Consider the following 13,320-nt stretch of genomic DNA (forward strand, 5'->3'; position numbering starts at 1 on the left):
TCGGGTTTTTTAACAAAAGTATATCTTAGAATTTTCTTCATTTCGTTATATACACTCTCCCAGAACCCTTTAACCTTTTGGCATTCCCACCACATATGGTAGAAGGTCCCCTCCCTTTCCTTGCACTTCCAGCATTTATTACAAGTTCCATACATTTTGGCTAATTTTGCAGGAGTCATATACCATCGGTAAAACATTTTCATTAAATTCTCCTTTAGTGTCACGCAAGCTGTAAACTTGAGATGTTTTTTCCAAAGTTTCTCCCATTCTTCAAAATATATATTATGACCGATATCTCTAGCCCAATATATCATTACCGACTTTACTTCCTCGTCTATTAAATTCCATTCCAATAACTGATTATACATTTTAGACAAAATTTTATAGTTGTTATTCAATATCTCAATCTGGAATCTAGAATCTTTATCAGCATATCCTTTGTCTTTAATATCTTTCCTGAACATTCCGTTTATCTGGAAATAGTGCAGCCAATCATAGACTTTCTCTTTGACCTGTTCGTACGGCTTCATTTTCCACTTTCCTTCTTCTTTCATTAACAGTTGTTCATAGGTAGCCCAATTGTCCCTCATGTTAATCTTTTTAACGCTCATGACTTCTAGTGGCGATAGCCAATGGGGTGTTTTAGGTTCTAACATATCTCTGTTCCTCTCCCATACCTCAATCAGTGGACCTCTGAAAATATGATTTTCGAAGCCCCTGTGTACTTTTCTCCTCCCATGCCATAGATAGGCGTGCCACCCAAATCTGTTGTTAAATCCCTCTAGGTCTAGCACTTCCTTATCTTCCAGTTTTATCCATGTTTTGACCCAGCATAGGCATGACGCCTCATAGTACAATTTCAAATCTGGCAGGGCAAAGCCCCCCCTTTCCTTCACATCTGTCAACAGTTTAAATTTTATTCTTGGTTTCTTGCCCTGCCAGACGAATTTTGAGATCTACGTGTGATAACTTTTAATGATGTTGAACAAGGAAATGTTTCAGAATTGTTGGATTCTACATTAAGTCTTACAAAAAAAGGGGGGGGGGTTTGAGTACCAAAGCATGATTACGTTTTTGCACCCATACTGGGGTGGGGGGGTCAAAAGCAGTGACCCTTCCAGTTATGGCAAAAAATGCTTCATGTTTTACCCTCCTCCACTACCTACAAATGTAAGAGTCTTTCAGTGCTTAATTGGATCCAGATGTGATTTAATACTCACTTCTGGCACACTACTGATGGACTCAAATTTCAGTTGGCTGGTAGGCAAAAGTCAAGTTTAAATGCTTCATACTGCATCAAGTAAGCAGCTTTTGAAATAATAGTTAGTTGTGTGATGATGATTTAACAATCAAATCTAGCATGAAAGCCAAACACTCGTTTATAAGATTTTTTGGGGAAACTCTTTCCCATCATTATTTTGGTGAATGTGCCACATCAATTATGTTAGGCAAGAGCTGGTATGCCAAAGTAAACCCAGTCTGGTTTGCTAAATATCAATGGGCACTATATACATATGAAAACTGTTACTGCATGAAATCAACACAGTAAATCACTTTGTGTGACCCATACAACAGATTATACTAAACATTGGCTGCCACTTTTTATGTTGCTCTCAGAAATGGGCAGAACTTCTGAGATGCCACTGCCTATTTCCACAGATGAAGAGAAAGAGTCAAATGTACTGCAACCAGCAGAGAAATTCAAGATCAGTTAGGCTCAGGGAAATACCACATGCTGAAATAGAAATCCTGACAAGAAAACCTACATTTATGTACTGCAAAGATGCTGAGCTTATTTTTTTCATTTATCTTTACCTTAATTTTGCGGCCAAGCATGTTTCTAAAGGATCTAAATAGTTAAAAAATAAAAATAGCCATATTGAGGGTTTTGTGTTTGCTTTTGACTTCCATTTGGTTTGATTTGAAAGGGAAAGGAGGGGGGAACTATGTGCTTGTAAATATTATTTATTCCAAGCCTGCTGTTGTTACTGGGGGAGGGGGAGAGAAAGCCTTCCTCAGGTGCATTTTGAGTAGCAATTCTCAAAGGCAAGGGATGCTGTAGTGACTCCCTTGACTTTAAGAATTGCTTCTAGAAACATGCCCATAGTGATTCCCCACAATTCACTGGCCCAGGACTAAATCATATTTCTAACACTTGATTTCCCTACACAAACCTCCTATTTGACTGTCACTACCCCCATTTCTGCGGTTATTTTAAAGGGGAAGGAAAGAAGAGTTAAAAAAACTCACATGATAAGTTCTCTAACCTATGAACATCTTACATATAAAGTATTTGTGAGTGTGGCAGCAATTCCTCTTCAGGTACTTTTAGAGGAAACTATCTGGACACATTCCAGTCTGGGTTCAGGCATGGTTTTGTTCCAGACTTGGCCTTGGTTGCCCTGACAAATGACCTTTTCTCAAGTAGCGATGGGGAACTGAAATCCTGCTGCTCCTGTTATAAGTCTCAGCAGCCTTTCATACCACTGACCATGGTATCCTCCTGGACCATCTCTATGAGTTGGGAATTGGAGGCACTGTTTTATGGCGGTTTTGTTCTTACATATTATTTTTTCTCTAATTTCTTATGTGCCCTTCACCTATAATTTTCCAGGGTGCATTTCAGCAATTTTAAAATACATCATCATCATTATTATTAAGTTTTTAGTTTTCAGTTTTCCAATAATCACATGTAAATCAATACATACTCAGTTTGACTTCTCTCCCCCCCTTAAACATCAGTTTAAAACAAATTACAGTCAACAAATAGGGTGGATACTGAAAATATGTGTATCAGCTGTCAAAAGCCAAGATAAAAAGGTGCCCCTTCAGCATATGGCAAATAAATACTTGCATGGCATGTCTCAGAAAATGGCATTGGGAAACTATGTGCCTACAATCTGGCAACATAGTTGCAGGGTACCACAAAGCACTCTTAAAAAAATTTCCAGGGTTGTTTAGCATCAGTATGAAGCCACTGGGAGCAATCACTGGGAAGTCTGGGGTACAATGTCATCACTGTGCTGATGCCACCAAGACTGTTTCTCCATTAAAACTGAGTCAGGAGCAGGTAGGCACAAGCTGAACCCGTGCCTGGCAGCAGTGGTGGGCTGGACAAGGGCTGATAGACTGAAGCTGAACCTAAGGCAGAGACACTGCAGGTGAGTGATTCCCAAATCGCAGATTGGTGCACCTTTAGAATAAGGTAGTTCATTCTCAAACATAAAAGCTGTATTATCTTGTATAACCATATATGCCAGCAATTTAATTAAGATAGCAACTTTATACCACATGTGCGTGAGGGACATCAAGCCCAGGGGCTGAATGTAGCCCTCCCTATCCCACCCTCAGGACTCTCCCTAGGCCATACATCCTCTCCCCAGGCCACGTCAGTCACCTGCCCAGTGTGAAATGCTTTTCCCTTGGTGGAATGTGTCTTTGACTGGGATAGTGCCTTTTTGTTACCTGAATGGATAAGTGTATAGATGCACCACTGGAATGTAGTCTGCTAAACTATGAGCCACATCTGTTGATGCTGGCCCCACCAACCACTGACATATGGCCCCTGGAAAATTACCCTCAAGGGAATAAAAGTTACCCCTTGGGCTAAAAGGGATTCATTGCCTTACTTTACCACGTGGCTGAATGTCTCACTGAACTCAGTGGGACTTGGAACATACTATATGTTGTGTGTAACTGACATTGTCCAAAGCAAAGAAAGATATTCCTCTATATATTAGTAGAAGTCTTACCTTGATACAAGCTTGCTTAAATCCAAATATTCGTCAGATTCTATCACAATGCTAAGGTCCGTAACAATAGCTGAAACATTTTTGTTACACTGGTTCAGAAAAAAGAAAATGTTTTATTAATAGATAAAATAAGTAGAAAATACTCAAATATAGGACTAAAATATGATCAAATTACAATGGTTTTTTCTATATATGGTACATAATAAATCAATGAAAGGTGACCATTAAGAGAAACTTAAATTTGGATGTCCTATGTTGATCTCTGCATGAGTTAAGGCTACTCCAAATTCTCTTCAACATTAGGGAAAACTAAGATCTGAAGGCACATGAGTCAGTCATGCTGCTGATGCCAAAGAGGCCAAGAATAGGGTTCTCTACTTCTGTAGTAATACAGAAGGTGTCAAACTTGCACTATACTGCTGGCTTACCCTTCTACCACTGTAAAGTGTGCATTTGACAAGTGTTAAACTACTCTTGGAAGATCTGGCAATGATTACTGCTGTTTCCTCTGGGATGCTTTTAAGAGATGGCATTTTTGGCTTAGGGCTAGAATGTATCCTTCCAAGTAGAAATAATAGTTGGGAAGAATTTTTGATCTACTGTGACTTTATTTTGTGAAGAACTATGGAACAGCCACTGCTTTTAGAAACATAGGAAGCAGCCCTTTACTGAGTCAGACTACTGCTCCACTGGTTCAGTATACTCTACCCTGACTGGCAGCAACTCTTCAGGGTTTCAGATGGGGGGCCTTTCCATTCCTGTCAGGAGTTGAATCTGGGGCCTTCTGAATGCAAAGTGGATGCTCTGAGACAAAGGAACAGTAGTAGCTTGCTACCTACCAAAGCAGTAATACAAAACTAGTACCCAAGTTAACATTACCACAGAAGTAAACAACTGCTGTCTGAAAAGCTTCCATGTGCACTCTGAAGAGCAAAACTTAGCAAGGGTGAAATATTTTAGGCAAACTAAAATCTTCAGAAGCTGAAGTTACATATTTATATCCAAGTGCCATCTTGTGGTTAAAAGAGAAAATGACAAATGCAACGTCCTAGTTCTTGAGGAAAAGAGATTTTATTTTAGATTTATATCCCCAAAGCAGCGCAAAGCATTCATGAGCTACCACAAGTCCATTCTTAAAAATATAGAATAACTGAAACCATACAAAGAAATGGACATTTTAGGAGATAAGTGAACAAGTTAAAAAATTTACTGGCGAAAGGGCTCCAGAGAGGGGCTGCTTAAAATGGCGGCCGCTCGAGCGCTACTGCTGCTGGCACCAACAAAGCCCAGCCCCCTTCCTCCTCCAAGCAGGGCAGGCAGAAGCCAGGAGGAGGGAGGGAGGTGCCGCCGCCGTGTGAGGGAGGGAAAGAATGCGTACGCTGGCGATCCACGCAGCGATTCCCAGACCGTCCACGGGACGGATCCAGAAGGCAATTGGGCCTGATCCAGCCCACGGGCCTTAGTTTGCCTACCCATGGATAAGGCTATCAAGAGCTGCTAGCCATGATGGTCATGAGATATTACAATGTTCTAGAACTGATTATCCTAAAACACTTCAGCAAGATTCTTTAGATAAGCTTAGTTATCTCACATACTTTAAAAACTAAAGGTTTGGGGTTTTTTATTTGACCTCTTGTTTCATGCTATTGTTTCCACAACATGTGGAGAACACACTAAAACACCCATACAGCTGGTTTCCAGGGATGTCAAATACACGTATAACAGCAACATGCAAACAGTCAACCATTTTCACTCCCTTCACTTTGCTGCACTCCTACCAGCTTTCATTTTACTTAAGGAAAACCTATTACTTGTTTTTACTTTCTTTCGTTCTCTGATCCTGGCAAGACACAAATAGTAATTCATGGAATTATCATGTAAATGGAAAAGTCTTAGGGAAAGACCAACAGATTACATCAACTCAACCATGCTGCAAATGGCAGTTTGCCACTTATAATGGACATCATGTGAACAATTTCTGGTCTTTTAATTTTCACAGAAAAATTACTTCATTTCAGCAGACAACCTAAAGCTACAGACAGTATTATCATACAATTCCACTGTATGAAAGATCTACAAGTGAATATTTAGGGATAGCTGAATGCCCTCCCAGAAGGCACATCTTCTGCTTACATTGTGATCTTTTTAGCACAAAGTGAATATTTTTTTATTTTCCAAGTCTTTTTAATTTTTAGAATTGTAGAGTTAGAAGGGACCATGAGGGACATCTAGTTCAACCTCTTGCAATGCAGGAATCTCAGTTAAAGCATCCATGACAGATAGCCATCCAATCTCTGCTTTAAAATCTTCAAGGAAGGAGAGTCCACCACCTTCGGGGGGGGGGGGGGGCGGTTCGTTCCACTATTGAACAGCTATGCCATCAGAAAGTTCTTCCTGATATTTAGTTGAAATCTCCTTTCCTGTAATTTGAATCCACTGGTTTGGATTCAACCCTCTACAGCAGGAGAAAACAAGCTCACTCCATCCTCCGTGTGACAACCCTTTAGATATTTGGCTATCATATCTTCTCTTTCCCAGGCTAAACATACCCAGTTCCTTCAACCATTCCTCATAAGGCTTGGTTTACAGACCCTTGATCATCTTGGTCACCCTGGAATAAATTTTACCTTCATGCCAATGTAAGACTAGCCAGTTTCCTTCTTTAATCAGGATTTGAGATTAGAGTCTGGAATCGATTAACAAAGCTAGGTTAAGTGGGGACACTATCTAATCTTAATAATAAGCATTAATGTACAATTAAATGTGGGAGATAATTTCACTCTAGAGGAAGCATGTTACCCCACAGCCTAGCACTGATTACCTAACCACAGTTTAAAAAGCACCAGCATTACAACTGAACTGCCCCACTGAGGGCAGATGTTTGTTGTAAGGCAAATGCTGCACATGACAGACTACTAACCAATTCCAAGCAGGATTATCACAGCTACAGTTGCAGAGGTAAATTACAGGAAAGTGCTATTTTGTGCTGTATTTAAATTATAAGTGTAAAAAAATAACTAAGGTTGCTAGGTGTATTACAATTTGGTGTTTCTGTCAGAAACCTAGGATGTCACATAAACAGAGGCTCCTGTTTTAATGACAATTTCTTATACTATATAGCTTTATAGTATATTTCAGAGCAGAAGAATACATAATCCGCAATATTCACCTTGTTCATGCATCACAATCAACCAGTTAATAGTTTACCATGAATGAACAGATGGCTTCCAATTCAGCTCCCCTAGCAGGAGCAGAAACAGCAAACAGCAATCCTTGGTTTAGTGTTATATCCAAAACCATCCCAAAATCAGCCATAAATCATGGTTTGCAATTCCCACTCATGCAGTGGGTGGGGAGTTGAAGCAGAAGCCACTTGCATGCTCACAATGAGACATTGTCTATCCTACTGGGATATGTGAGCAAGGTGAGTATGACGGACTTTAGACCTACATTATAAAATATAAAATAAAAGTCTGGATTTCAGTGCTAGTTTATGTAACACTGGTGTACGTATATTTTTCTAAAGGGGAAACAATTTTTCAATAAAGATACAAATGACAAATCTATAGTAATTTATATGTTGATACTATGTCATTATGAGATGGAAAATGCTGCCATCTACTGGCAATTTAGATTTATACCTTGTTCTAACAGGACGTGGTGGTCTAAACCACAGAGCCTAGGGCTTGCCAATAAGAAGGTTGGCAGTTCCCTTTACCTCTAACTTGTTCTAACTCAACCCTCCCATCACACCCCATTTAGATTACAATCCTATACACCAGTGGTTTTCAACCAGTGTGCTGTGGCACACTGGGTGCCTTGAATGATGGTCAGGAATGCCGTGGGCAACACTGGCCTCTGTCCCTCTTTTCTTCCCTCCCTCCTCTGATGCCCTATCCTGTCTCTGCCTCCCAAAGGTTTGCACAGCTGTTTATCACAGCAGCCCTGGCTATAAGCTCCTCAGGCGAATGTTGCCTCTCGGAGGCACCTCTCTTAGGGGGATGGTCAGCTCAGACACCAGGGACAGCAGCAGCAACTTCTCCCGGGAGGACTTCCAATGAGAAGGGAGAGGAGAGGAGGCTGAGGGAATACTTCACAAGGGAGGGTGTTCAAAAAAGGGTGAGAGGCTGCCAGCTCTTCAGGCAAGGGGTGACCTAATTGGGCTCCTGAGCCCCAGGGGTGCTGCAGAAAGAATGTAGTTGGTTAAGGGAGCCGTGGACTCAAAAAGGTTGAAAACCTCTGCTGTACACACTGAAATAAGCAGCTGGACTCAATGGAGCCTACTTCTAAATAGGCAAACACAGGATTGTGCTCTTAAATGGAACAAGTCATCAGAAGAACTAATCTTTCATGTGTTTCTAGATTAAATACACATAAAACACTCAGGGGTGTAGTCTTTTACTCAGAGAAGACCCATTGAAATTAATGATCATGACTAGCATAGGTTCATTAATTTCAATACTAAAAGTTAGTTGAATACAACCCTCAGTACTATTCATTGCATTCTATCAGAAGGAGAGTTGGGATGACAAGGTGACTCAAGCAACTCTACTCAGAGACTAGTTAAATTTGGCTCTTCTTCAACTACAGTACTTCCATGCAAGTTTAACTGTAAGAACTGGTGCTAGAGGTTTCTCTCATTTACTTCTTTCCTCTTCAGCCCTTTTTCATTTTGCATCACTTTACATAGTTGGCCTGAGAGTCAGCGCTGCCATATCTGTTAATGACCTTATATAAGCCACTCTGGATGCCGTTTCAGCTGAAGAGTGTGACATAAATGCTTTAAATTAAATACTGCAATGAGCTTTCTTTTTAGAAACACACGTGCGCACACCAAACACTAATCATTAGCAAGGAAAAGTGATGTTATATCTTTCATGCTGAAGGAAAATGCTACTAGGCTTTCTAGAAAAGTAGTTACCAAAAGAATCAAAGTGACGCTGTGACCAAATATAAATGGTTGCCAAAGAAAAATCAGACTTCCTAATATATACCTGTTTGATATGAACGTCTTCTTCATTTGCCTGATTTTCTTCCATGAGTTGAAATTCCAACTGAAAGGACACTGAATGGCAATTTCCTGATAGCCTGTATTTGTGTGTAGTTCTAGTTCCACCTACCACAAAAGTAAACAAAAAGAGACCTTTATTAAGGTACTGATATCTGCTTAATTCATTTTAAAAAGTAAGTAAGTAATAACATTAAAATTAGCCATATTTAACATAAAATATTTATTCTACCAACCAGTTCATGATTACAATTGTCTGAAGCTGGGCTGGAGGAACTTGTGGACCCTCCAGGTGTTGCTTGTTTTGAACTGCCATCTTCCCTGACTATGCTGGCTGGGGATGATGGGAGATGGGAGTCCAGAAAATATTTAGAGGACCCCTATAGAGTGAAGTAGCCACATTCATTCCAAACCACACCAAGGAACAATCTGTACTGACAACGGACTCACAGTGAGTTCCCCAATCAATGAAATGTCTAAGATCAAGTCAAGGTTATGTCCAGCCACATGTGCTGGGCCAACAATGTACTGAGACAGTCCTGTCATTGTCATGGAGGCTATGATGTCCAGAGCCCACCTGCTTGGGCAGCCTTAGTATGAATACTGAAGTCCCCCATGACCACTCTGAAAAAGCTATTCAACATAATTTTCGAGACTACTCACACCTGCTTGGTCAGGGAGATTGTAGTACACTGGGATGAACAGTACATTAACAACATCTCTGATCTGTCTCTCTGGCCAAACAACACATACAATCCCTTGAACCCAGACAATGCACATCAGTCTCCTCCTAGAAAAGGGGATGAATTTTTTATGGACTATGGTGAACCCCTCCCCACCATTAATCTCTCTGACATGGAATGATGTTGCACCAAATACACAGGTGAACACACCTGGGTTAGCAAATGGCCACCAAGCTCATCAGTCCAAGTCTGTTATACACACCAAGTCAGCTTGGTGATAGATGTTTTATTCTGGGCAGATCTGGCATTAGTCAGCACCACCAGTATAACCAGTGTTGGCTGACCAGTATCCCCAGATTCTAAAATACCTAAGGAAAAACAGAAGGGGGGGGGGGCTTTCATTTAACTAGGCCTCTTCCTCTCCTCCGTAAACCTTCACTCATCTCCATACCTCCATCATACATCTTATGTAGAATTAAAGACTATACAGAAAACGGAAACTACAACTTGAGGATTTGGACAACAGGTTATCCTACCCCAGCTGTAGGATCTTTTCAAATATGATAAGGTATGACATATGACAGAAGCTTATAGAAATTAAGAATGGGTGAGGCATAAAGAGTCAAAATACTTACTTTTCTCCACAGGTTTTCTAGAACAATGTGTGAAGCAAATGCCTGTAAATTTCATCATGAAGAAGAGATCAGACTCTAAGAAGTCAAGCTGAGTTTTCAAGTCTGGAGAAAATTCATAGTGCCTTAAGTCTTCTTGAGATTTTCCTTTAAATGATTTCCTGATAGAAAAAAACTTCAGCTGTCAGCAAAAAAATGAGAAGCCTACTTCCAGCACTGACATATTGGCAAATAGCCTAGTTTTTTGTGTAAAGTATTTCAATACACATCTCCCTAGGATTGTTTTACATAGCACTAGACTTACATTGCACTTGACTGGCTCAAACTTAATGAACTTGGTCCAATAAGCCATATTTTATTCAATTAATAATGAACTGTGTACCCAGACATTCCCTTCTCTCTTCCTTTCCTTGCAAGTTTGGCTTTGGCACCAGTATCCTAGATTAAATCTAGGACTTCCAACAAATCAGAATATCCTGGTTTCATATTCTGTTTATTTTTTTGTGAATCCTTAAACCTCATTTGGGAAGTTGCAAGAAACAGTGGCTTAAGAAACTATCAGTGCCAAAGCTAAATGCATGAGGGGAAGAGGAAGCCTCCAGGAACACAAGTTGTTCTTGTTGCAATAAGCCACGAACCAAGATCATTATGTTAGAAATGAGCAAACTGATCATTTTAGTTTTAAATCTAACAAATATGATAATTAGGCAGGTTGTACACAACAGTACTCAAGCCCACCTGTTCTTTACACTGGTGTTAATATTTATTTTCCTTTTCTAACTGATACAACGTGAAAGCACATCTATTGTTGAAACAAAAGATCATTTCCAATTTTAAAGTACCAGCTTCCTAATCACTGCATGTACTGGCTGCCACTAAGATATCTGTAACAGATGCCCTTTTACATTTGAGTAACAGAAAAAAGTTCAGTTTTACATTGCCTGCATACAAGATAAAGACAATTTTCTACATTACTGTTCAAACCAAACTCAGGACCCTTCAAGGATCAGTCCCAAACTGTACATTAGTCAGTTGGCTTTACATATGAATAAACATGGATTGGGCTAATTAGAGAGACAGATAGATAGATAGATAGATAGATTTGCATACATAGCTTTCATTATCTCCCCATCAGAATAAGCAAAATATCCATGTAGACTACATTCATATTCTTCTGTTAACATCTTAATTTCTTCTTCCAAAGACTGGATTTCATTTTCATAAATCTTAATATCATTATTATTCATTTTTCACACCCCAGGCTTCCTACAGAAAAGAGAATGAAAACAGCAGTTTGGTAAGTAATGGGTTCCCCATCCCTCCCCAAAATTAATGTCATTGAAATTAAGGTTAAATTTTCAAACTTAAGTGGAAAAATTAATATTTATTCATTGGCTTTCTTACCAGACATTCTGGTAATCACACCTAAAAGCTTTCTAAGGTTGGCATAATTTTAATTGTTTATCTCTTAATATCTTAATGAATAAATTAATTTGAAGTAAGTGAATTTGAATTTTGGGGTACAATCCATGTAGCTAGCTCATCTTAGTTGTCAGAAGCAAGAAGGGGATTCAGCTTAACTATTCCAGAAGTTTATAATATCCAGTTAGATTGCCTGAACAAAATGGAAGATGTCCTGAATCCCCTCAAGATCATTGGATATATTCTGTGGGGTGGTGACATTAAATAGATACAAGTGCTGTGATCTGAGAGTCTAAAATACCAAACCACACAGGCCAAGTGCATTTCTTTATTGTCAGCAAACTTGTCATTTTTTCTTTCTTTCTTTTTTTGCTCATGAAGTTTTTTTGTGTCATGAAGGTAGAAACACAGGGCAGAGGAGACAGCAAAATGTGCTTTTCAACGTATGCACACATATACGTCTAATGGGGACAGAGGTGGGCTTCCTTTATGGCCACCAAATGCAAGCCCTATTAAGAGTACCAGGCTTCACCAGTGTTTTCACCCCGAAGGGTTTTTCTTATCCGGTGTTTTGCCATCAAGGCATTACACTAACCTCACCGTCCCTGCCATCAACTTTGAGGGAGTCGAGGCGGGGGCGAGAAACAGTTGCTGACGGAGGGCTTGGACGCCAGATGAGGCGGGATGAAGCGGTCCTCTCAGGCGGCAGAAATGCAAGAGGCGGCCCCGCCCCCCGACCCTGGAGAAGCTCCGCTTTGCCGCTGGGGAGGCCAGCACGGAAGCTCCCACCCAGGCAGGGGCAAAAATTTCCCTCAGGGGCAAAAACGCCTCACACAGGCCGACCCCGGCCGAAGCATGCGCCTCAACTGTGAGGCCATTTGGCATGGAGACCCGCCGCGACTACGAAGGGTGGGGAGGGCCAGGAGGCAGGGAACGGCACATGCTCAGAGGCACTCTCGCCAAAGGCAACAGGGGTCCCCGTCGTCGAAAGCAGCTTCAGCAGCGACTCCTCGCAACTCTCCCCTGGCCCCACCGCCCCGAGGCTGACGTAAGGACAGCAACGTACCCCTCGCGCCGCAGCAAAAACCGCCCTAGCTCGAGCTCCTCCGACCAGGCGTTAGATCTGAATTAACCGCCAAACGAAGCGCGTCTCAGACGCTACCATCGCTTAGAATAAGCGGTGGGGGGAGATAAAGTGTCTAGTAAGCTTCGTCATAACCCTGGGGTTGGGTTAGGTCTCCCCACAGCACGCCACGATTCTTTCGAAGAGCCTTGCCGCGAACAGAAAAAGATTCCGCGGAACAGCCCATAGCCCACTTTTTCACACACCCCACTACCTTCCGTTTCTTCCTCTTCAGAAAGATCAGATAGTTCAGTCCAGAAGTCTGCCGAGTATACTTGTCCGGCTAGGAAACAATGAGCTTGGATGGCACGTAGAGATAGGAAAAGGTTAGAGCGGTGCAGAGCTCTAAAACGGGAACACGCGCGCAGCATCTGCTTTGGGTTGTTGGGAGAGCATTGGAGGGAGCGGTTCAGGTGGCCGTTTTCTATGGCTGGTACCCAAGCTGTGTTTTGTATAGATTTTTCATTGATTCAGGTGGGAAAACGTCCACAGCTACAAAAGGACAAAACGGGTAGCTTTCATCGCCCTTCCATTACCAACCTCCCCCCCCCCTTTTCTAAATCAAGAGCTACTTACCGAAGTAATGATGACTGCAGCGTATTCGAACGTTCCTAACTCCGCGGACCTGAGCCGATTAAGCCCTATTGAATACATTGGGCGCCTACCTCTGAGAAGACATGGTCACAACTGCACTTAATAA

General features: G+C 41.2%; 1 protein-coding gene across 2 annotated transcripts in view; it reads right to left on the reverse strand.

The window, feature by feature from the left end:
- CENPP (centromere protein P) overlaps window positions 1–12,801 on the reverse strand; it is a 158,362-nt gene extending 145,561 nt beyond the window's left edge. Inside the window, exons 1-5 of one of the 2 annotated variants that reach the window (XM_080994247.1) lie at window positions 12,564–12,801; window positions 11,186–11,341; window positions 10,079–10,236; window positions 8,747–8,868; window positions 3,753–3,841 (exon numbers count right to left, since the gene is read on the reverse strand). In XM_080994247.1, coding sequence (XP_080850373.1) covers window positions 3,753–3,841; window positions 8,747–8,868; window positions 10,079–10,236; window positions 11,186–11,322 — 506 coding nt within the window. In that variant the 5' untranslated portion in view covers window positions 11,323–11,341; window positions 12,564–12,801. Of the gene's footprint in view, window positions 1–3,752; window positions 3,842–8,746; window positions 8,869–10,078; window positions 10,237–11,185; window positions 11,342–12,092; window positions 12,535–12,563 lie in introns of those variants that run through there. The other variant, XM_080994248.1, reaches the window with a different exon arrangement.
- Window positions 12,802–13,320: the final 519 nt, after the last annotated feature.

This window comes from Podarcis pityusensis (genome assembly GCF_964106645.2).
Source record: "Podarcis pityusensis genome assembly, chromosome: 2".
NCBI lineage: Eukaryota > Metazoa > Chordata > Lepidosauria > Squamata > Lacertidae > Podarcis > Podarcis pityusensis.